The 25,539-nt window shown below is 41.7% G+C and overlaps 1 protein-coding gene across 2 annotated transcripts in view; it reads left to right on the top strand.

The window, feature by feature from the left end:
• The window catches only part of LOC126202922 (kanadaptin), a 236,982-nt gene that overhangs the window by 41,220 nt on the left and 170,223 nt on the right, over positions 1-25,539 (top strand). For both annotated transcript variants that reach the window (XM_049937018.1, XM_049937010.1), the window contains exon 2: positions 1,284-1,500. In XM_049937018.1, coding sequence (XP_049792975.1) covers positions 1,284-1,500 — 217 coding nt within the window. The remainder of the gene's footprint in view (positions 1-1,283; positions 1,501-25,539) is intronic.

Raw genomic sequence — 25,539 nt, 5'->3', positions numbered from 1 at the left:
GATATCTTGCCCCCACTCGCACAGCACTTCCTTGTGGAATACAGCATAATGACTCTTACGTATGATTACTCCATATGGGTTTCCAAGTTGTACCTAAGGAAAAATCGTTAGCTGGTAATAATGTTTGAAAATCTCTTTGATTCTGGTTGGTGAGTGTGGGACTTTCATGCTCTTGCTTTAATATTAGAATCACTGTCTGTAGCATGCTCCTTGTAAATACTCATAGAAAAGTTGCTTTGCTGTTAAGCAGTTGTACAGGTTAAGGAGCTGTGTGACAAAAAAGTCTAGGTGCGTGTGACCAACAAATGTGTGTCATAAGAGTTTTGTTTTTGCATAATGTGTGTCATAATCTTCTTGTGATAATTTTGTAGTAAGTTTCCCTTTTCACTTATGTGTAGGGGATATTGCATATGAGGCATGGTTTTTATTTTTTTAAGTACATACCATGTTGAATTAAAAGTAAAACAAGTAGACTTTTCTTAGCAATTTCATTTTTGCATGAAAGCCCATAACTTTAATATACTTTTCTATGTAATACCCACCAGGCACAAACTTCAAGCACCATCCTTATAGAAATCTGCTACCTGAGCATAACTTTCAATAATTTGCATGTTCTGTAACAGTTACATAACACACACGTTATGCCCTTTGAGGAAACTCATCACATGATGTCAAAATTATAAAGCATCTGTTCTGTCTCCTTTCTTCATCAGATTTCTGCACCAAGTGGTCAGTAACGACTGTCACCTACCTTATTCCTCATCATGCACATTCATACGACCATCTTTGAAAGCTCTCACTCATTGCCATACCACCCCATCACTCCTAAGTGTCAAGAATTGTGGTTTATGCAATTGTTACAAAATGTTTAAACTATTGAAAGTTATGCTTAGGCAGCCGATTTATGTAAGTATTGTATTCAAAGCTGGTTGTATGATACAAAAATGCCTTAATATTGGTGGGAATTATGTGGAAAAGTAGATTAAAATACAGGTTTTCATGTAAAAAAAATGCTAGGAAAAGTCTGCTTGCTTTATCTTTATTTCAAACTTGTACTTACTTTAAGAAAAACATACCTTCTATTACTATATCAGCATTTAGTTTGACTATAAGTTATGAGGTCAATGTGATGTGTACAAGTTGACCATTCTGAAGTTCTTCACGTCTGTGTATTGTGATCACGTGTACTGGACAACTGAAATTACTGCCAAGTTCATTTTGTGTTGTGGCTCTTGTTTGTAATACACAAGAGTAGAAGGAAAAATTACTATTATTTTTTGCAGGTTGGTCATCTGCTGAAATTTGGCAACAGTACTAGGATGTTTATTCTTCAGGGACCAGATACAGATCAAGAGCAAGAATCAGAGTTAACTGTGACGGAATTGCGAGAAAAGCGGAGAATGGAACAGGAGGAACGAGACAAAGAGGAATATATGCGTGAAATGGAGGAGAAAAAACGCAAGGAACGTGAGGAAGAAGAAGGCATTGACTGGGGCATGGGTGAGTTTGGATTATTCTTCTCTGAAGTATGTTATAACTTTTTCATGTCATCTTTTCAGCTTACAATTATGAAATCTTTATTATCACTTATCAATTCATATTTCTCTTCTATCATAACTGCAGTAGGTAATGCTCCCTGCATTTGTAATGTCCTTTAAGCTGCACAGACTGACAGGTGGTGGTAATGTTAAGAATAGAGAAGTAGAACCATCAGTCATTGCTGGAGTCAGGTGTATAGATCGGGGACTCTTAAAACAATGCCAGTCTGTGCCGCCATTCGTCGGACTGTTAGATGTGGGCATGTTCCAGCAACCACTGCAAGGCACATTCATCCTGGCGTTTGAGGGTGATGGTACACCAATATGATTTAAAACCATATGTCCCTCCCCCTGTTTGGTGCTTTAAGTTGTGAAAATTCAGGCACATGTTCTCCTGTTGCAATTCCACCATTACATGTTGAGATTGCAGATGTCTGCTGCATCCGAATGTTCCATGTGCCCCTCCTCTCACCTGTGTCAATTGTAGACAGCGCCACTCCTGCTGATCGCCAGGCTGCATGGCACACCAAAAGGAGAGGAAAATTATGGATTACAAGGCTAAATCAATTATTATCTGCAATTTAGTTATATTTTTGTTTATTTTGTTACTACTGTCGTTTTACATTGATGATGCATGCTTATATCTTTGCAATTTTCAAGCTGCTAGGTTAGTTTCATTATCACTGCTGTGCTGTTAATCATAGCTGCTCTGCTCTCTGTTTGCACCAAAGAAGAGCAACGTCGGAAGGCGTATTGTTGAAGACTTTCGGTGCAGTACAGGAACAGTGTTTTGCCACAACGGAGTGTCTACGAATGGATTGAAAAATTCCGAAATGGACGCACAAGTGCTGCGCACGATGAATGAGTCAGATGACTGTTTACCGCCACAAATGAAGAAACCATTGAGCGTTTGTGTGAAATGATTCTCTTAGACAGGCGATTAACTATTGACGAAGTGGCATATCGTCTCCAAATTAGTCACTGTTCTGCCTACGAAATCATCCACAACAGACTTGGATTTCATAAAGTTTGTTCAAGATGGGTTCCAAAACAATTCACACAGTTGCATAAACAAACACGCTTGGACACCTGCAAACAACATTTGGATCACTATGGTACCAAAGGGAACAACTTCTTAGACGGGGTCATTACTGGTGACAAGACATGGATCCATCATTACGAGCCAGAGAGTAAACGGCAGAGTATGGAATGGAAACATCCAAATTCACCATGCCAGAAAAAGTTCGAGACCCAGCCGCCCACACGAAAACTGATGCTTACTGTTTTTTGCAGGAGTAGGTTTAATAATGAATAAAAAAATAGGAGTGTGGGTTAGCTACTACAAACAGCATAGTGAACGCATTATTGTGGCCAAGATAGACACAAAGCCCATGCCTACTACAGTAGTACAAGTTTATATGCCAACTAGCTCTGCAGATGATGAAGAAATTGATGAAATGTATGACGAGATAAAAGAAATTATTCAGGTAGTGAAGGGAGACGAAAATTTAATAGTCATGGGTGACTGGAATTCGACAGTAGGAAAAGGGAGAGAAGGAAACATAGTAGGTGAATATGGATTGGGGCTAAGAAATGAAAGAGGAAGCCGTCTGGTAGAATTTTGCACAGAGCACAACTTAATCATAGCTAACACTTGGTTTAAGAATCATGATAGAAGGTTGTATACCTGGAAGAATCCTGGAGATACTAATAGGTATCAGATAGATTATATAATGGTAAGACAGAGATTTAGGAACCAGGTTTTAAATTGTAAGACATTTCCAGGGGCATATGTGGACTCTGACCACAATCTATTGGTTATGAACTGCAGATTGAAACTGAAGAAACTGCAAAAAGGTGGGAATTTAAGGAGATGGGACCTGGATAAACTGAAAGAACCAGAAGTTGTAGAGAGTTCCAGGGAGAGCATAAGGGAACAATTGACAGGAATGGGGGAAAGAAATACAGTAGAAGAAGAATGGGTAGCTCTGAGGGATGAAGTAGTGAAGGCAGCAGACGATCAAGTAGGTAAAAAGACGAGGGCTAATAGAAATCCTTGGGTAACAGAAGAAATATTGAATTTAATTGATGAAAGGAGAAAATATAAAAATGCAGTAAATGAAGCAGGCAAATAGGAATACAAACGTCTCAAAAATGAGATCGACAGGAAGTGCAAAATGGCTAAGCAGGGATAGCTAGAGGACAAATGTAAGGATGTAGAGGCCTGTCTCACTAGGGGTAAGATAGATACTGCCTACAGGAAAATTAGAGAGACCTTTGGAGAGAAGAGAACCACTTGTATGAATATCAAGAGCTCAGATGGCAACCCATTTCTAAGCAAAGAAGGGAAGGCAGAAAGGTGGAAGGAGTATATAGAAGGTTTATACAAGGGTGATGTACTTGAGGACAATATTATGGAAATGGAAGAGGATGTAGATGAAGACGAAATGGGAGATAAGATAATGCGTGAAGAGTTTGACAGAGCACTGAAAGACCTTAGTCGAAACAAGGCCCCGGGAGTAGACAACATTCCATTGGAACTACTGACGGCCTTGGGAGAGCCAGTCATGACAAAACTCTACCATCTGGTGAGCAAGATGTATGAGACAGGCGAAATACCCTCAGACTTCAAGAATAATATAATAATTCCAATCCCAAAGAAAGCAGGTGTTGACAGATGTGAAAATTACCGAACTATCAGTTTAATAAGTCACAGCTGCAAAATACTAACACGAATTCTTTACAGACGAATGGAAAAACTGGTAGAAGCGGACCTCGGGGAAGATCAGTTTGGATTCCGTAGAAATGTTGGAACACGTGAGGCAATACTAACCTTACGACTTATCTTAGAAGAAAGATTAAGAAAAGGCAAACCTACGTTTCTAGCATTTGTAGACTTAGAGAAAGCTTTTGACAATGTTAACTGGAATACTCTCTTTCAAATTCTGAAGGTGGCAGGGGTAAAATACAGGGAGCGAAAGGCTATTTACAATTTGTACAGAAACCAGATGGCAGTTATAAGAGTCTAGGGGCATGAAAGGAAAGCAGCGGTTGGGAAGGGAGTGAGACAGGGTTGTAGCCTCTCCCCAATGTTATTCAATCTGTATATTGAGCAAGCAGTAAAGGAAACAAAAGAAAAATTCTGAGTAGGTATTAAAATCCACGGAGAAGAAATAAAAACTTTGTGGTTCGCTGATGACATTGTAATTCTGTCAGAGACAGCAAAGGACTTGGAAGAGCAGTTGAACGGAATGGGCAGTGTCTTGAAAGGAGGATATAAGATGAACATCAACAAAAGCAAAACGAGGATAATGGAATGTAGTCAAATTAAGTCGGGTGATCCTGAGGGAATTAGATTAGGAAATGAGACACTTAAAGTAGTAAAGGAGTTTTGCTATTTAGGGAGTAAAATAACCGATGATGGTCGAAGTAGAGAGGATATAAAATGTAGACTGGCAATGGCAAGGAAATCGTTTCTGAAGAAGAGAAATTTGTTAACATCGAGTATAGATTTAAGTGTCAGGAAGTCGTTTCTGAAAGTATTTGTATGGAGTGTAACCATGTATGGAAGTGAAACATGGACGATAACTAGTTTGGACAAGAAGAGAATAGAAGCTTTCGAAATGTGGTGCTACAGAAGAATGCTGAAGATAAGGTGGGTAGATCACGTAACTAATGAGGAGGTATTGAACAGGATTGGGGAGAAGAGAAGTTTGTGGCACAACTTGACTAGAAGAGGGGATCGGTTGGTAGGACATGTTTTGAGGCATCAAGGGATCACAAATTTAGCATTGGAGGGCAGCGTGGAGGGTAAAAATCGTAGAGGGAGACCAAGAGATGAATACACTAAGCAGATTCAGAAGGATATAGGTTGCAGTAGGTACTGGGAGATGAAGAATTTTGCGCATGATAGAGTAGCGTGGAGAGCTGCATCAAACCAGTCTCAGGACTGAAGACCACAACAACAACAACAACAACAACGGTTTTTGGGACACACAAGGTCCAGCACTGCAACATTGTGGGGAAAGGGACACCACAATAAACAGTGTACATTACAGTTGCTTAATGCCAGGCTACAGCCTGCAATTCGAAGCAAATGCCGAGAATTGCTGTCAAAAGGTGTGTTGTTGCAGGACAGTGCCCGTCCGCATACTGCTGCCGACACTGGTGAAACGCTCCAGAAACTCAAATTTGAAGCATTGGATCATCCTCCATATAGTCCCGATCTTGCCCCTTCTTACCATCACTTGTTTGGTCCACTCAAACAGGCATTAAGGGGCTGTCGGTTTGCCTCAGATGTAGCAGTGAAAGACGCGGTGCATTCCTGGCTCGCACCTCAACCGAGAACCTTCTTTTAGGAAGCTCGTACAACGATGGACCAAGTGAATTGAAACACAAGGACACTATGTTGAAAAATGATGTTCTTGTAAGTTTCGTGTGATTACAATAAAATTTTATAACTACTTTTCAGATAATAATTGACTTACTCTCGTACAAGACCCTGGACAGCTGACCTACTGAGAGGTTAAATTAAAATACGAAAGGTTGAACCATGTTTGATTGCTATCATTTTACGCTGCCACTATGATGACATCACCTCCATTGGCGATGGTATGCTCCTCATCTAAGCCTGCCCCAGTGGGGATGTCAATCTGCCCCCCTCTCCCAGCCAGAGAAGCAACAGCCTCCTCCGGCTCCTCTCAAAAGGATGGTGGTCCCTTGGGACTCTACCTTCCACGGTCTCTCCCTGTGGTCGAGTAGACACCAGCCAGTGGTCGAAGGAGCCACTAGCTGCTGGTCGAAGGGCTTCACGGTCCTACTCTCTCCCTGAAGCTACTTCAGAGAAGCCCTCCCAGCAAGTCCTTAAAGAGCGATGAGAGTGCAAACAGACGAAGTCTGTTAAGGAATGGGAGAGACTGGTGGCCCCCACACCACCACTCCATAACAGTTCCACATCTGAGGACAAGGTGAAGATTCTAGCATCTGCCAAGGACCTAGATCTCGCTGACACCTCAGATTTGATGGTACTGGACACCAGCACTCAACCGATGGCAGCAGGTGACTCCCTTCCTTGGTCTCTTCGTGCCTTCCCAGATGGTGGAGAGTGTCATCCTCCAGTGGATTTGTGGCAGTTTTTTCTCCCACCTGGCTAAGTTACGGCAACTGTTAAGCATTATACCTGCCTTTTGTGTTGCCCTTCAGGAAACCTGGTTTTCCGCAATGCAGACCCGATGCTTCCTGGCTATCAGGTTTCTAAAAAAATCGTAATGACTGTAACAGAATATCAGGTGGAGTCTGTTTTCATGTCCTTACCCGTGTATGTAGCCAACCTGTGCCCTTTCAAACATCTTTAAAAGTTGTGGCTGTCAGGGTGAGGACAACACAATACATTACCAGCTGCAACATCTACCTTCCTCCAGATGGTGAAGTGCCGCACCATGTATTGGCTGCACTTATTTCCCAATTCCCCTCACCTTTTCTACTTCTGCATGATTTTAGTGCTCATAACCCTTTTCGGGGTGGAACCAAGATTACTGGCCATGGGAAAGATGCCAAAAATGTACTAACTCAGCTCGACCTCTGCCTCCTAAATACAGGTGCCCCACTCATTTCAGTGTGGCACATACTTGGCCATTGATCTCTCGGTTTGCAGTCCTGTCCTTATACCATCTATCCACTGAAGAGCTCACAACAATTTGAGTGGTAGTGACCACTTTCTGCTCTTCCTGTCCCTCCCCCAGCATAACTCATCTGGACGCTTGCCCAGATGGGCTCTTACCAAAGCTGACTGAGACTCTTTGACCTCCACTATAACCGTTGAATCTCCGTTGCATGGAAACATCGATGAGGTGATTCAGACCATTACTGCCACAGCTGAATAGGCAATATCCTGTTCCTCAGGTTCCTTGTGGCGGAAGATACTGCCTTGTTGGTCACTGGAAGTCACTGTGGCTATTAGAGACCGCAGGCGGGCCCGTCCCGTGTCATTGTGTCACTCATCCCTTTGCCTTCAAATGGCTCCTTGCCCAGGTCCGTCAGCTTATGAAACGACAGAAGTAGGAGTGTTGGGAACGATATGTCTGCATCATTGGAACACGAACCCCTCCTTCCCAGGTATGGACCAAGCTCAGATGCCTTTACGGATATCAGACCCCTGCACGTATACCTCTAATTTCCACAAATGTAGCTGTATATACTGATTCAGACATAATCACAGAGCATCATGCTGAGCATTATAGTTGCACCTCTGCATCTGAGAATTACTGCCCCATCTTTCATCTCTTACAACAGCAAGTGGAATGACAACACTTATCTTTTGCTTCACGCCACCCTGAGCCGTTTAATGCTCCATTCAGTGAGTGGGGATTTCTCAGCACCCTTGCTGATTGTCCTGACCACTGCATCCAGATCCCTTCCATCACCAAATGAGTAAACATCTGTCAGCGGATTGGCAGTGCCACCTCCTTGCCATTTTCAACCGCTTCTGGAGTGATGGAGAATTCCCGTCACATTTGCAAGAAAGTATCGTTTCAAAACAAAAGTGTATCATAACTGTATCACTATCGATTCCACTGATGATGCCTTAAAGTTAATAATGGCAAAACGTGTCTGGCAAAATAAAGTATAGTGCAGGACAGAAGGCACTTCTATTTTCTAAACAAATATTTATGTGCTTGCTGTGGAGGATAGCTACGTAAAGAAATTCACTGTCTGAGTAAACTTCTGTTTTCCTAGCCTCTCGTGGGACTTCAGTGGAACCTACAAAATTCACCTGTATGTGCTACTGGTGGCTTTTCTAGCCTTTGAGTAGTACTAATACTGAACCCAATAATGAGACTTGAATTTAGTCATAAACAAACATTAACAAAAGTCATTCTGGAATATGCTAACAGAACACACATTAGTATCCAAAATGTGCTTATAATTGAAGGAAGAGTCGCAAGAAGTTATGATGGCAGAATAGCTGACTTGTATAACCGAAGATGTATCAATGTATTAATTGTAATAGTGGTAAAAATATTAAGTATTTAACGTCAAAACAACCTTAAAGTGCTAGGTACTAAGAGTGTGATCAGTCTGAATTTCTGGAGAAAAATATTCATTTGCATGAGCAAATATAAATACTGCAGGTTTGGACACAAGTAAACTGAAAGTAATTTGAAAAGGTCCTATCAGCTTCCAAGCTAACATAGATTTCTAACTATGCTACCAATCAGCCTGTCATCACAACCAAGATTTCACGTTCACATTCATTGACTTCGCCGTCTCACAATCGAATGTCTCCTTCCAATCTAACCTAGACTTGAGGACATATTATAGATCAGTCTTGCAGAACAACCTTGGTTTATTGTCCACATTCTTTGGCTTTTTCGCCTCACACCCAAACTGTCAGTTTCCAACATGACCTACAGTACCCAGCTTAGAAGAAAGTCTGTGAGGGGGAGTGTGGCAGTGGGGACGCAATCCTTCCCCTCGCTCCCTTCTGCCCCGCAGCTGCCTACTGTCAGTGGTATTGGCCATCTGAAAAAATTGCTCTACCTGTAGAATTCATTCATTAACAGTATTTTTTGAACTAACCTGCTCTAGATTACATCACAACCTACACCCACATTCCTGCTGAATAGATTCTGCTCAGCTGTGGACAGTAGAGCTCAGGTGCTTGCTATGGATCAGTCTGTCACATTAACTTAGCTTCTGCCTTTGAGATGAAATTGTCAGTTGCAAAACAGATAGTGCAGAACAGCTGTTTATACCAATAAAAGAAATGGCTGAATGTGGCAGAAATATATTTGTATTTCAGACTGAATCGTAAATAATATTTTAGCATACTGGGCGCAGGTGTGTCACTACCATCGGCTGCTTTCCACTCGACGTGGAGACATGTTGCCGGCATCTTCTCTATACCGAAAACCGAGCACATTCCGTAGACAGCCCTTTGTCAAGATTAATCGCCAAACTGTTAACGTGTTTCAGTTGCCCTGGATTTGGACAAACCACACTGACTTGTAAGAGCCAAGAAGACTGTTGGATTTGTGGCCAAACAGTTCATTAACAAAAAGAGGAAAAAATAAAAATTAAGTCTTTGTTACACAGGAAATATGAGTACCTCCACACAACATTCTGACGAAGAATATAGTTGACAGTTGAGATACAGCTGCGGAGAGCTTCTGGCTGTAGAAGCAAGTAGTGCTACTAAGTTGTTATTTTATACGGTAAATGATTGTGTTTCGTGTACAATTGTGAATAATCGCTAAAGTTGGAATTCTGGGTGGAAAATAGTGCTTTGAATATCCATGGTTAACTTGTGGAAGTGTGGAATATTACCCTAGTATGAAGACTTGAGTTCCACTTGAGAATTTATTTTTGTGGCAGAATGATGATAAGGGAATTCATTTTCAGTGATTAGTTGGTCAAAAAATGTTTTGTGTTGAAATCGAAGAGACTAACAATATATTAGTTGTAGCTGACGAACCTGGAATTGCCTCACTATTGCTAAATGTCCATCTCCTCCTCCCCTCCCTCCCTACCTATTTATTGTATTCATCTCTTGGTCTCCCTCCACAGTTTGGTGATCCCTTGACGTCCCAGCATGTGTACTTTCAACTGATTGCTTCTTTTAGTCAAGTTATGCCACACATTTCTTTATTCACCAATTTTGTTCAGCATGTCCTCATTAGTTATGTGATCCACCCAGCAAACCTTCAGCATTCTTCTATAGCATGACATTTCAAAAGCCTCTATTCTCTTCTTGTCTAAACTGTTTGTTGCCCATGTTACCCATCCATACTCAGCTACAGTACAGATTAATATGTTCAGATGAGACTTCCTCTTTAGAAACGCTTTTCTTGCCATTGCTAGTCTACATTTTACATTATCTCTATTTACCCAAATAGCAAAACTCATCTACTACTTTAAATGTCTCATTTTATAATCTAATTCCCTCAGCATCACCTGATTTAATTCGACTACATTCCATTACTAATGTCTTGCTTCTGTTGATATTCATCTTACACCCTTCTTGCAAGACACTGTCCATTCTGTTCAACTGCTCTTTCAAGTCCTTTGCTGTCTCCAACAGAATTACAGTGTCATCGGCAACCTCATAGTTTTTATTTTTTCTCTCTGAACATGAATTCGTACTCCAAATTTTTCTTTGGTTTCCTTTACTGCATGCTCAGTGTGTAGATTGAATAATGTCAGGGATAGGCTACAACCTTGCCTCACCCCTTTCTCAACCCTAGTTTCCCTTTCTTGCCCCTATACTCTTATGACTGTCTTATCTGAGTTTTGTACAAGTCGTAGGTAGCCTGTTGCTCCCTGCATTTTACTCCTGCTACATGAACCATGGACCTTGCCGTTGGTGGGGAGGCCTGCGTGCCTCAACGATACAGATAGCCGTACCATAGGTGCAACCACAACGGAGGGGTATCTGTTGAGAGGCCAGACAAACGTATGGTTCCTGAAGAGGGGCAGCAGCCTTTTCAGTAGTTGCAGGGGCAACAGTCTGGATGATTGACTGATCTGGCCTTGTAACACTAACCAAAACGGCCTTGCTGTGCTGTTACTGCGAACAGCTGAAAGCAAGGGGAAACTACAGCCGTAATTTTTCCCGAGGGCATGCAGCTTTACTGTATGAGAGCTGCATCAAACCAGTCTCAGGATGGAAGACCACAACAACAACAACCACCTTCAAAATTTCAAAAAGAGTATTCCAGTCAACACTGTCAAAAGCTTTCATTAAGTACCATACCTTTCATGCTAAAATATATGTTTGCCTCTTCTGAACCTATCTTCTTAGATAAGTCTTAAGGGTCAGTACTGCCTCATGTGTTTCTACATTTCTCCAAAATTGAAACTAATCTTCCCTTCTTCTACCAGTCCTTTCATTCTTCTGTAAAGAATTTGTGTTGTTTTGCAACCATGACTTTTTAAAGAGATAGTTTGGTGTTGTCATGGGTGGCCTCCAAAGGCTATCAGTAGTTCTGATGGAATGTCGTCTACTTCTGGGGCCTTGATTCGACTTAGGTCTTTTAGTGCTCTGTCAAATTCTTCTAGCAGTACCATACCTCTCATCTCATCTTCATCTATGTCCTTTTCCATTTCTCTAATGTTGCCTTCAACCTCATCTCCTTTGTATAGAATCTCTATATTCTCCTTCTGCCTTTCGGCTTCCTCTTGTTGGTTAGGACTGGTTTTGCATGTAACATCTTGATATTCATACACCCGCTTGTCTTTTATTCAAAGGCCTCTTTAACTTTCCTGTAGGCAGTATCTGTCTTTCCCCTGGTGAAATATGCTTCTAAATGCTTATATTTGTTCTCTAGCCATTTCTGCTTATCCTTTTGTACTTCCTGTCAGTCTCATTTTTTAGATGTTTGTATTCACTTTTGTCTGTGTCATTTGCTGAATTTTTACATTTTGTCCTTTCATAAATGATATTCAGTATCTCCTTTGTCATCCAAGTATTTCTACTATTTCTTGTCTTTTTACCTATTTGATCCTCTGCTGCCTTCACCATTTCAACTGTTAAAGTAACTAATTGGTTTTCTATGGTATACCTTTCCTCTGTACAAGTCAGTTGTTGCCTAATGCTCCCTCTGAAACTCTCAACAACCTCTGGTTCTTTCAACATATCCAGATTCCATGTCCTTAATTTCCTACGTCTTTCCAATTTCATCATTTGTAATCTACAGTTCGTAGCCAATAAATTGTGATCAGAATCCACATCTGACCCTTGAAATGTCTTACAATTTAAACTCTGGTTCCTAAATCTCTGTCTAACTATTGTATAATTAATCTGAAAACTTCCAGTCTCTCCAGGTCTCTTCCCTGCCTTCTTTCTTCTTAAACCAAATTATGCTCTGTGCAAAATTTTACCAGGCGACTTCCTTTTTCATTCCTTTCCTCCAGTCCATATTCACCTACTATTTTTCTTTCTCTTTCTTTTTCCTACTGCCAAATTCTAGTCCCCTTTCCCCCTTCACAATTAAATTTCCAAATCCCTTAACCATCTGAATAATTCCTGTTATCTTATCATACATTTCTTCAATCTCTTCCTCATCTGCGTATCTGGTTGGCATATACACATATTCTACTGTGGTGGGCATGAGATTAGTGACAGTCTTTGCTAGAATAATGTGTTGACTATGCTGTTTGTAGTAGCTTACCCCCATTCCTATTTTCTTATTCATTATTAAACCTACTCATACTTACCCCTATTTGATTTTGTATTGATAACCCAATATTTTCTGGACCAGAAGTCCTGTTCCTCCTGCCATCGAATTTCTCTAATTCCCACTATATCTAACTTCAGGCTATCCATTTGTCTTTTTAAATTTTCTAACTGACTTGCATGGTTAAGTGATCTAATACTCTATGCTCCATACCACAGAAGTTCAGTTTTGTTTCTCCTGATGATGACATCTTCCTGGGTAGTCGCCATCCAGAGATCCAGATGGGAGGGGTATATTACCTGCCGAATATTTTACCCAAGAGGACACCATCATCAGCTGTAGTTTCCCCCAGCTTTGAGCCGTTGGCAGTTCCAGCACAGGAAGGCCATTTTGGTTGATGTTCCAAGGACAGATCAGACAATCATCCAGCCCCTACAACTACTGAAAAGGCTACTGCTCCTCTTCAGGAACTGATACCTTCTTTAAGGATACGAAAGAGGAGGTAACCTTTGGAGCTGGTAAAGGGAGAACACAAAGTTTCTGGTGTGGTAAGTGGCTGAGCACAGTAACTCAACACTTATTGGTTTACTTAGTTTACACAGGCATACACAGGTGTACAGAAACTTCATACTTTTTCCCTTAAAACATTAAAACAATAATCCTTAAAAACATTAATATCATGCAAATTTATTAGAATGTAAAATCCTCCAAAAGATTTAAAGAAAGTTACTGAAATTCTACATTACCCAAAATTTCATTTCCATTCAACATCGGAACCAATAACCTATAAAATAATCACAATAATCAAAGGTATTTAGAATAATCACTGGCATTCGAGGTTACCCAAGTTTCCTTTTTCTTTAAACATTAAAACCATTAACCTTAAAAATCTGAAATAATCTAAGGTATTGTTTCTAAACGAAATAAGCTTAAGTTTAGAAACGTTAGTGCATCGTAACTGGCTGTAGGGATACTGACTTGTTAGTGATTTGATGTCAGTTCAACCAATCCAGTTGTGAGGAAACCAATGTTACGGTAGTTATAGAAGAATCTTTAACAAAACTTAATTACAATTCACTGAAGGATAACATGTGCTGATGCGGCTGCACACAAATTAACCTTTCCTCCGTACCAGATACATCAATACGTGGCTCACTGTACTACAGTCCCAGGCTGAGGACAAACTCTGTAAACGACAAATTATCACTACCAGTCTTAACCAATTTTATGTTCTCCCTGCCTCTTGAACATGAGGCAATTTGGAACAATACAGTTATACCATGATGGGATTGACTGACAGCTTTGTAATCGTAGAAATTAATTAACTCCCTTACATGGAGCTTTTGGCCGGTGGAACTGGAGAACATGTATCCACAATCACGAAGTTTCTGTGCATCTGACATCACTTCTTTCTATAGGACGTCATGCACAAAGTTCAACATGATTTACACACCCCGGAAACCCAATTAGCCACACATATGTGGAAATTTGCAGAAGACTGCCAGGGCACAATTTCGTGACACTACAGTCAATGATAATCCCAACTTGCTCTTTGTCACAACATCCAATGTGATTTGTCCCAGATGAAATAGGGAAAAATGCTCCCAAGGCTTGCTAACGAAAAACAGTTCAGTTTTCAGAATGAACCTGCACAGACAGACGAATTACTGTTCCACTTGAGGTGAACAACCCAGTTCAAATTCCAAACCGATGCCAACGGTAGGAGTGCGACGCTCTAATTCTGAAGCGATACACTCCCTATCATCTGCCGACCACACAGCCACCTCAGGACCGGTGACCCATCAGTCAGACACGTCCTGCACTGCCGTCCGCAACTAGCAACCGCCTGGCTCTCACTACACGACTTACTCTGTCCTCTGTTGTCCAGTCCACCAGTCACCATAGGCTCGCCCGGAATGCGCGTAAGGCTGCTATCCCTGCCTGGCATCTCTGACCGCAAAACAATTTTTCTTTGTGTAAAGGCGTGCTGGTGCCAGAAATCGATACGGTCACATGTATTCGTCACAGAAGTATGAACCAAAAATCGTACGACTGTATCAGAAAGCGCATGTTTATCTGGCCTCCATTGTGGTTGCACCTATGTTATGGCTATTTGTATCATTGGGGCGTCCAAGACATTGCACCAATGGTAAGGTCCTCGGTTCACGAGGACCGCGGCTTTGGTGACAGTATTTTGCATAGTTTTAATGTGCAAATGGGTAGCCTTACTGTTGTGACTCGCCGATCTTTCAAACCAAATCAATCCTATCGCACTTGGGCTGCTGAACTTCACGACCTCAGTAGAAAGTGTCAATTTGTTACTGAAGTTCACAAAGAATCCTACGCCGATTCCACGGTACGGGATGCTATTATCCGATCGGCTCCCGACAAAGAAGTTAGGCAACGTGCCCTTCAGTTGGCAAATCCATCTCTAGATCAAGTCCTATCCATCGCTCAGTCTTTTGAGATTTCTCATGCCGCTGGAGCGCAAATAGAGGGGAAATACAACCTCTGTGTGATGTTGACGAAGCGTGTGGCGTGTCCCCGCCGGCCACCGTGGCCACTGTACGCTCCCAAGTGCAGCCTCGGACTAACCATAAACAAACCTCTAAGAAACTGAAGCAAAACCCACGGCAACTTCCTTCATGTCCGCGGTGTTTTACTAAACATTCACGGGAAGATTGTCCTCAATGTTGGGCCGTGTGTCACAAATGCAAAAAACAGGGTAATGTGTCATCCGTTTGCAAATCCGACCGCATACATGATGTTCATGAACATGACGCTGATTCTGATTCTGTGTTGTCTGTCAGTTGTACTTCTTCCCTTTCAGGGAAGTTATTCCTCACTGTCCAAATACTTGGTCGAGATGTTCACATGCAGGTGGATACTGGTTCTGCTGCCACTATCATCAATTCTCAGACGTATCTTCAGTTGGGTTCTCCAGTCCTGTTAACCTGTCACTAGGCAATTACGAACTTACAATAAACAGAAGATTTCTCTCTTGGGACAATTTGATGCTGAGGTATCTAACAAATCTGTCGTTCGCACTGTTCCCATATTTCTGGTCGACCATAGTAACATGGAGAATCTTTTTGGTTTCGATGCCTTTCGCATTTTTGGGTTCTCCATAGATCACTCCGTCAATATCGTCTCTGATGCTATTCCTTTTGCGCAATTGGATTCCTTGTCGACGAAATTTTTGTCCCTTTTTTTTCTCCTGGGTTAGGCCGTGCAAACGACTTTGAAGCTCATATCACGCTCAAACCCACTGCTCGGCCTTAGTTTTTTCAGGCTCTGTCCATTCCTGTGGCCCTTCATGATCGGGTCAAACGGGAGCTGGATCATCTCACTGCTTCAGGGGTCTTGCTTCCTGTCACTTCCAGTGAGTGGTCCTCTCCTGTCATTGTCGTTGTTAAGCCAAATTGTGATATTCATCTCTGTGGCGATTTTAAAGCCACTGTAAATGCTCAATGCCTTATCAACACTTACCCTATGCCTCGACCTGAAGAATTGTTCACTAAACTTGCTGGAGGCCATTATTTTTCTAAACTTGACCTGTCAGAAGCTTATCATCAACTTCCTCTCGACGCTGCTTCCCGGCAGTTTCTGGCCCTTAACACGCCTTTCGGCCTCTATCAATATCAACGATTGCCATTCGGGGTTGCCAGCGCCCCTGCTCTCTTTGAGTGATTGTTGGAACAATTATTGCTCACTGTCCCTGGGTGTATACATTACCAGGACGATATTGTTGTCACTGACTCCACCACTGACGAACATCTTCAAAATCTTTTTCGTGTCTTACAGACTGCCGGTTTTAAGTGTAATCTTCAGAAATCAAAATTTTTTCAGGCATCTATCACGTACTTGGGGTTTCAACTCTCTCGGGATGGTATTTGTCCGCTTCAGCAAACTGTTGCTGCGATCGATGCCCTTCCTCACCCTACACCTGTTAAGGAATTGCTGGCCTTCTTGGGGAAAATAGCATAATATTACATGTTTTTACCATCTGCTGCTTCGGTGGCTCAGCTGTTGCATCGCCTGTTGCATAAAAATGTGCCTTTTCACTGGTCCGCGTCATGCGATGCGGCGTCCCGAAATTGAATACTATGCTGAAACAGGCCCCGTGCCTGGCTGCTTATCAACCTGGCCAACATCTTGTTCTTGCCATGGACGCCTCTCAATACGGGGTCGGTGCAGTCTTTGCGCACTGTTTTTCTGACGGTTCTGAACAACCCATTGCTTATGCCTCCAAAATGCTCACGGATGCCCAACAAAAGTATTCTCAAATTGAAAAAGAAGCTTTGGCCATAATTTATGCTCTTCATAAGTTTGGTGTTTTTCTCTATGGATCCAAATTTCATCTTGTTACAGATCACAAACCACTTGTTTCCTTGTTTCATCCATCAACGTCACTTCCCGACAAGGCCAAACACCGCCTCCAGTGTTGGGCTCTTTACTTGTCTCGTTTCAGTTATGAGATTCATTTCCGGCCGACGGCTCAACATGCGAATGCTGATGCACTGTCTCGCCTTCCCATGGGTCCTGATCTGGCATTTGATAGGGACGTGGCCGTGCGGTTCTAGGCGCTACAGTCTGGAACCGCGTGACCGCTACGGTCGCAGGCTCGAATCCTGCCTCGGGCATGGATGTGTGTGATGTCCTTAGGTTAGTTAGGTTTAAGTAGTTCTACTTTCTAGGGGACTGCTGACCACAGCAGTTAAGTCCCATAGTGCTCAGAGCCATTTGAACCATTTGATAGGGACGACCTTTTGTGTTTCCATCTGGATGTTGCCGAGCAGCGGGTTGTGGACGGGTTCCCCATCACCAGGGACCGGCTGGTGGCTGCTACGGGTCCTGACCCTACCCTCTCCCGGGTTTTACGCTGTATTCAGAAGGGTTGGCCGGATCGTCCATCCGTTAAGGCTTCTGATCTGTTGTACGCTTTGCATTACCGCCTCACGGCTAGGGATGGTGTTATCCTCCTTTCTACCGACAGTGCTTCGCCACGTGTTGTGGTAACTGTGTCTTTGCGTGCTTCGGTCTTGCGCCTCCTTCACCAAGGGCACTGGGGTGTCTTTTGCACAAAATCTCTGGTGCGCCGTCATGTGTACTGGGCCAGCATCGACTCTGAAATCGCACTCATGGTCGCTGCCTGCAGCCCTTGTGTGTCACAGGCCGCCGCCCCAAAGTCATCTTTGTCACCGTGGCCTTCGCCTGAGAAGCCCTGGGAGCGTATTCATGCTGACTTCACGGAACCTTTTTTAGGTACTTACTGGCTTCTCGTTACTGACGTCTACTCTAACTTCTCTTTCATTGTCCGTTGCACGTCGCTTACCACTGCGGCAACCACCAATGCTCTAGCTCGCATTTTCTCTTTGGAAGGCCTTCCCTTTACTCTTGTTACTGATAATGGTCCGCAATTTGCCTCTTCCGATTTTGCAGATTTTTGTGCCCATCACGGCGTCATGCATGTCACGGCCCCTCCATTCCATCCACAGTCAAACGGTGAGGCTGAATGACTGGTCCGCACATTTAAGGCTCAGATGAGGAAACTCCTGACTTCTTCTGCTGCTGATGATGCACTTCTCCAATTTCTGGCTTCTTACCGTTTCACCCTCATTGGCGACCACAGCCCGGCTGAGCTCTTGCATGGCCGACCGCCCCGCACGCTACTTCATCTTCTGCGGCCTTCCACCTTACGGCCGAGGGTGCCTTCGCTTGGCCGGTTCACCACCGACGACCTTGTGTGGGTACGGGGATATGGTAGGTGGCCAAAATGGAGTCCTGGCCGCATCTTACGACATCGCGGCCGACACCTGTATGAAATCCAGATGGACACGGGTGTTGTAGTGCGTCATTCGGACCAGCTTTGGCCTTGTGTGCCGGCAACACCTGTTCCAGGTGCCGCTACACCACCTTCGGCTCTACCTGATGCTAGGGATACTGTTATCTCTCAGTACTCACAATGCAATCCTCTCACCATCATATCGTTGCCAGCACAAGAACTGTGCGCCACCAGGAGACGTGCCCATGCAGGAACCAGATGACCATCATCTGTCGGAGCAACTCTACTCGCCTCCTTCTCCTACGGATGCCGACACATCGCCCATGTCTCCTGTCATATCAACTGGACTTGCCGCAATGGGCAGATTGGTGCAGGGGGCCCCAGCAGATTCGACCCCTACATCTCCTGTCATCTCGACCCGTTATTATCGGGGACACTTCTGTCCATATGGGAAGCCTCCTCCTTGAGACTTTACGGCCAGTCAAACAACACCTATGGACGTTAGCAATCTACAGGCCACCTCCATCAAGACCTGTGCAAAAAATTCAAAGTGGAGAAAAGTGTTGTGACTCGCCGATCTTTCAAAGTGCCGCCGCACAGTTACATGCGTCCTCTACATGCGGCGCTGTCTGCCAGCCATGGAGCAGCAGCGCCACCTAAGCAGCCAGCCAGCCAGCCAGCTAGACTCTGACTCAGTTATGATTTGACTGTTAAAATGTACGCACGTCTTACTCTGTTTACTTGATCTGTGACTTTCATGTATTGCGTCTTCCTTGAAATATATTTGTTCAACTTGAAGTTATTACACTTACAACATTTCAAATGACCAAATTCTGTGGTACCATTCTAGTTGTAAGCCAGTAAGTTGTAGAAACTACTTTCCTGTCTTCTGTTTCAACCAAACCGCAAGGAAGTAATCAAAACTTCACATTATTTTGGATACAATTTTTATTTAACATTAAATTTAAGGGAAATCTTATGTCTAATGGTTTAATTGCCTTACTATCATAGTTAAAACTGACAGTGAAAATGTTAATAAAACAGGAAGTTTTCGCAGCACAGCATTCTCTTTCTTTCAGTTTGCTTTAGCAGAAAACCTGCAAATTGGTGTTTATACAAATATATGGCCTTATGAGTATGAATATTTTTTAGAGCATCGTGTAAAAATTCGAAGTAAATTCGTGAAGCACTTTTCAGATTTTGTGCTAATATCGTTTCCACTTAGCCAAGCTAGTGTCTATCCAGATGGCTATTAGAGTTCCATGGAAAAATTTGAAATAAGTCAGTCAAGAACTTTTTTGATATTTTTGCTAACGGCATTTTTCATTTATATGTTATATATGTAAAAATTTGAAATAGATTGGTCAAGAACTTTTGAGATATTTGCTAACAGTGCTTCCCCTTTTTATTGCATGTATATTAAGAAATATGTAGCCTAAATCGGTCTAAACATTTTTAAGAGTGCTCATGAAAAATTTGAATTAATCTATCAAGAACTTTTATAGATCTTTACTAACAAGTTTTTATAGGAATATTTATGTATTACATATATTAAAAATTATTAAAAATGTGTAGCCTATGTTCATCCAAATTTTTATTAAAGTAATGTGTAAAAATTTCAAGTAAATTGGTCAGTAATGTTTCGAGATTTTTGCCAACATTTCCTCTCTACACACACACACACACACACACACACACACACACACACACACACACACACACACACATTTGTTATGTTACTATGTAAAAATTTGAAGTGAATCTGTCAAGAATTTTTCGAGATTGTTGGTAACAATGCTTTCCTTTTGTATATTACTAGTGAACCCAGCAGTGCTTCACAATTGCTAAATATGTATGGGAATTATCTGTTACCTCCTCCACATATCTCCCTCTGTGTCCTTCTCCACCCCCCTCTCTGTCTACATCCTCCTTCCCCCTCTCTATCCATGTCCTCCCCATACGCTGTCCATCCCCTCTTCCCGTGTATCATTGGTCTTGAGCCTAGTGTTGTTGATAGCAAAACCTTCACCTGAAGTCACTTAAAATGATTTGCTGGGATCATTGGTATATGTGGTATGAGAGAGACAGCTCCCCAGCAGCTGGATCTGTGGTGACAGTAGCTCCAGTGACGATATTTCACATAGTTTTAATCTGCAAACGTGTAGGATCACAGAGTTTGGGGTGATTCATATTCCATAGTCTTAGTATTCTTGACCATAAGCTGATATGCCATAAATACAGCTTTCCCATTTTCTGTTAAAAGTGACTGTGAGAAAGGAAGTGAAACTACACATTTTCACAGCACAGCATTTTCTTCCTCATAAGCAGGTTTAAGTTTAACAGTAAACCTGTACATTGTTGTTTGAAAAAATATGTAACCATGTCCAACCGAACATTTATTAGAATAAGAATTTGAAGAAAATCATTTAAGAAGTTTTTGAGGTTCTTGTTACCAATTTTTCCCCTTTATTTAGTATATACTGGGCCCCTTCCTGTTTCTGATATTGATCAATGACCTCCACTCGTTTATTGGATCCACCACTGTATTGTATGCAGATGATATGACTTTTCTTCATAGCAGTAACAATCATAATGATCTTAAAACCTGTGCTGAAAATACACTCACTCAAACAGCATATTGGTTCAGAGCAAATGGTTTCCTGCTAAATGAAAATAAAAATCAGCAGATAATCTTCACTCTAAGAGACAAACCACTATCTGATGACCATAGTTCTGTTAAATTCCTGGGAGTTTATTTAGACAAAAAGTTATCCTGGGGCCAACATGTAAACTATATTAGTAGTAAGCTATCTAGAGTAATTTATTTATTAAGACTACTCAGAAATTGTGTACCTGAAATATACATCAGATCCATCAGATCATCTTATTTTGCATTTTTCCAACGTATAATATCCTATGGCATTATCTTGTGGGGTAACTGTAGTCATATACATGACACCCTATTATTGCAGAAGAAAGCCATTAGGACAATTACAAATTCTTCACATAAGGCTCACTGCAAACCCTTATTTACTAAACAAAAAATTATGACGGTAATAAACCTCTATATATACAATGTCTTAATCTTTACGAAGAAGAACCTACAAGATGTGGAACGTAGAGAAAATGTACATTGTTACAACACAAGAAGCATCGAACACATATACACGCTTTACCACTGATTATCAAAATCAATAAATAGCTATGAGGTCACAGGACACAAACTATTTAATAAGGTGCCCCATGCTATACAGGATCTTCCTGAACATACATTCAAAGAAAGACTGCATGAATGGTTTATTGCCAACCCGTTCTATGATATCAATGAATTCTTCAACTGTAAAATGCAGTAATCCAACAGATGATCCACTGTACATTTATTGTAATGTAAGCTAAAATATTTCAGTAGGTCAATACCTTATCACACTGTATTATAAATTGTATCTTCATTCACGTTGTCAATTGCTGTAATGGCCTAAAGACAATAAAATCTTTATTATTATTATTATTATTATTATTATTATTTTAGATAGTTATATACCATACACTAAAAATTGCAACCTAAGTCTGTCGAAACATTTATTCGAGATATTATTATTATTATTATTATTATTATAACAATTTGTTCCCCTTTAGGAGAGCGATTGAACTTGAATTCATAATTTCATCTTCGGATGTTTCTCTTCTTTGCTTCCCAAAACCTCCTCATCCTCTCAGAATGCTCCTTCTTCCGTTCCTCTGTCAATTTTTTACCAGGCTGACGCGATGTTCTTTCCCCAAACTTCACACTTGTGCTTTTATGCCGGCACTCTGTGCGATCTACGAGATTTTTTATGTTGATCTGCTGTAGATCCCTCTGGACTTCATTCAGCCATTCTGTGCCACATTTACTCCTTGTTATAATATTGAATAATTTCTTTGCTGTTCTGGAGTCTTCCATCCTGTAGATGTGTGTATAAAATTTGGCTTGGCGCTTTCTGATTTCATCTGTTACTGTGTTGATCTTTCTATAGAGTTCGTTTTGTGGTCTCTTCATCCAAATGCCCTTTTTGTTGATTGGACCGTATATCTTCCTGAGAATTTTTCTTTCCTGCTTTTCTATTTCCTTAATTTTTGAATGACCATCAATCACCATTGTTTCAGCTGCATAGATTGCTTCTGCCTCCCCCCCATGAACCATGGACCTTGCCGTTGGTGGGGAGGCTTGCGTGCCTCATCGATACAGATAGCCGTACCGTAGGTACAACCATAACGGAGGGGTATCTGTTGAGAGGCCAGACAAACGTGTGGTTCCTGAAGAGGGGCAGCAGCCTTTTCAGTAGCTGCAAGGGCAACAGTCTGGATGATTGACTGATCTGGCCTTGTAACAATAACCAAAACGGCCTTGCTGTGCTGGTACTGCGAACGGCTGAAAGCAAGGGGAAACTACGGCCGTAATTTTTCCCGAGGGCATGCAGCTTTACTGTATGATTAAATAAATGATGATGGCGTCCTCTTGGGTAAAATATTCCGGAGGTAAAATAGTCCCCCATTCGGATCTCCGGGCGGGGACTACTCAAGAGGATGTCGTTATCAGGAGAAAGAAAACTGGCGTTCTACGGATCGGAGCGTGGAATGTCAGGTCCCTTAATCGGGCAGGTAGGTTAGAAAATTTGAAAAGGGAAATGGATAGGTTAAAGTTAGATATAGTGGGAATTAGTGAAGTTCGGTGGCAGGAGGAACAAGACTTCTGGTCAGGTGACTACAGGGTTATAAACACAAAGTCAAATAGGGGTAATGCAGGAGTAGGTTTAATAATGAATAGGAAAATAGGAACGCGGGTAAGCTACTACAAACAGCTTAGTGAACGCATTATTGTGGCCAAGATAGATACGAAGCCCACACCTACTACAGTAGTACAAGTTTATATGCCAACTACCTCTGCAGATGACGAAGAAATTGAGGAAATGTATGATGAAATAAAAGAAATTATTCAGATTGTGAAGGGAGATGAAAATTTAATAGTTATGGGTGACTGGAATTCCAGTGTAGGAAAAGGGAGAGAAGGAAACATAGTAGGTGAATATGGATTGGGGCTAAGAAATGAAAGAGGAAGCCGCCTGGTAGAATTTTGCACAGAGCACAATTTAATCATAGCTAACACTTGGTTTAAGAATCATGATAGAAGGTTGTATACATGGAAGAACCCTGGAGATACTAAAAGGTATCAGATTGATTATATAATGGTAAGACAGAGATTTAGGAACCAGGTTTTAAATTGTAAGACATTTCCAGGGGCAGATGTGGACTCTGACCACAATCTATTGGTTATGACCTGTAGATTAAAACTGAAGAAACTGCAAAAAGGTGGGAATTTAAGGAGATGGGACCTGGATAAACTGAAAGAACCAGAGGTTGTACAGAGTTTCAGGGAGAGCATAAGGGAACAATTGACAGGAATGGGGGAAAGAAATACAGTAGAAGAAGAATGGGTAGCTTTGAGGGATGAAGTAGTGAAGGCAGCAGAGTATCAAGTAGGTAAAAAGACGAGGGCTAGTAGAAATCCTTGGGTAACAGAAGAAATATTGAATTTAATTGATGAAAGGAGAAAATATAAAAATGCAGTAAATGAAGCAGGCAAAAAGGAATACAAACGTCTCAAAAATGAGATCGACAGGAAGTGCAAAATGGCTAAGCAGGGATGGCTAGAGGACAAATGTAAGGATGTAGAGGCTTATCTTACTAGGGGTAAGATAGATACTGCCTACAGGAAAATTAAAGAGACCTTTGGAGATAAGAGAACCACTTGTATGAACATCAAGAGCTCAGATGGTAACCCAGTTCTAAGCAAAGAAGGGAAAGCAGAAAGGTGGAAGGAGTATATAGAGGGTCTATACAAGGGCGATGTACTTGAGGACAATATTATGGAAATGGAAGAGGATGTAGATGAAGATGAAATGGGAGATACGATACTGCGTGAAGAGTTTGACAGAGCACTGAAAGACCTGAGTCGAAACAAGGCCCCCGGAGTAGACAACATTCCATTGGAACTACTGACGGCCTTGGGAGAGCCAGTCCTGACAAAACTCTACCATCTGGTGAGCAAGATGTATGAAACAGGCGAAATACCCTCAGACTTCAAGAAGAATATAATAATTCCAATCCCAAAGAAAGCAGGTGTTGACAGATGTGAAAATTACCGAACAATCAGTTTAATAAGCCACAGCTGCAAAATACTAACACGAATTCTTTACAGACGAATGGAAAAACTAGTAGAAGCCGACCTCGGGGAAGATCAGTTTGGATTCCGTAGAAATACTGGGACACGTGAGGCAATACTGACCTTACGACTTATCTTAGAAGAAAGATTAAGGAAAGGCAAACCTACGTTTCTAGCATTTGTAGACTTAGAGAAAGCTTTTGACAATGTTGACTGGAATACTCTCTTTCAAATTCTAAAGGTGGCAGGGGTAAAATACAGGGAGCGAAAGGCTATTTACAATTTGTACAGAAACCAGATGGCAGTTATAAGAGTCGAGGGACATGAAAGGGAAGCAGTGGTTGGGAAGGGAGTAAGACAGGGTTGTAGCCTCTCCCCGATGTTATTCAATCTGTATATTGAGCAAGCAGTAAAGGAAACAAAAGAAAAATTCGGAGTAGGTATTAAAATCCATGGAGAAGAAATAAAAACTTTGAGGTTCGCCGATGACATTGTAATTCTGTCAGAGACAGCAAAGGACTTGGAAGAGCAGTTGAATGGAATGGATGGTGTCTTGAAGGGAGGATATAAGATGAACATCAACAAAAGCAAAACGAGGATAATGGAATGTAGTCGAATTAAGTCGGGTGATGTTGAGGGTATTAGATTAGGAAATGAGACACTTAAAGTAGTAAAGGAGTTTTGCTATTTGGGGAGCAAAATAACTGATGATGGTCGAAGTAGAGAGGATATAAAATGTAGACTGGCAATGGCAAGGAAAGCGTTTCTGAAGAAGAGAAATTTGTTAACATCGAGTATAGATTTAAGTGTCAGGAAGTCTTTTCTGAAAGTATTTGTATGGAG

The sequence above is a fragment of the Schistocerca nitens genome, chromosome 1 (assembly GCF_023898315.1).
Source record: "Schistocerca nitens isolate TAMUIC-IGC-003100 chromosome 1, iqSchNite1.1, whole genome shotgun sequence".
NCBI lineage: Eukaryota > Metazoa > Arthropoda > Insecta > Orthoptera > Acrididae > Schistocerca > Schistocerca nitens.
The sequence above is the reverse complement of the archived record's forward strand: the minus strand, read 5'-3'. Positions and strand labels throughout refer to the sequence as shown.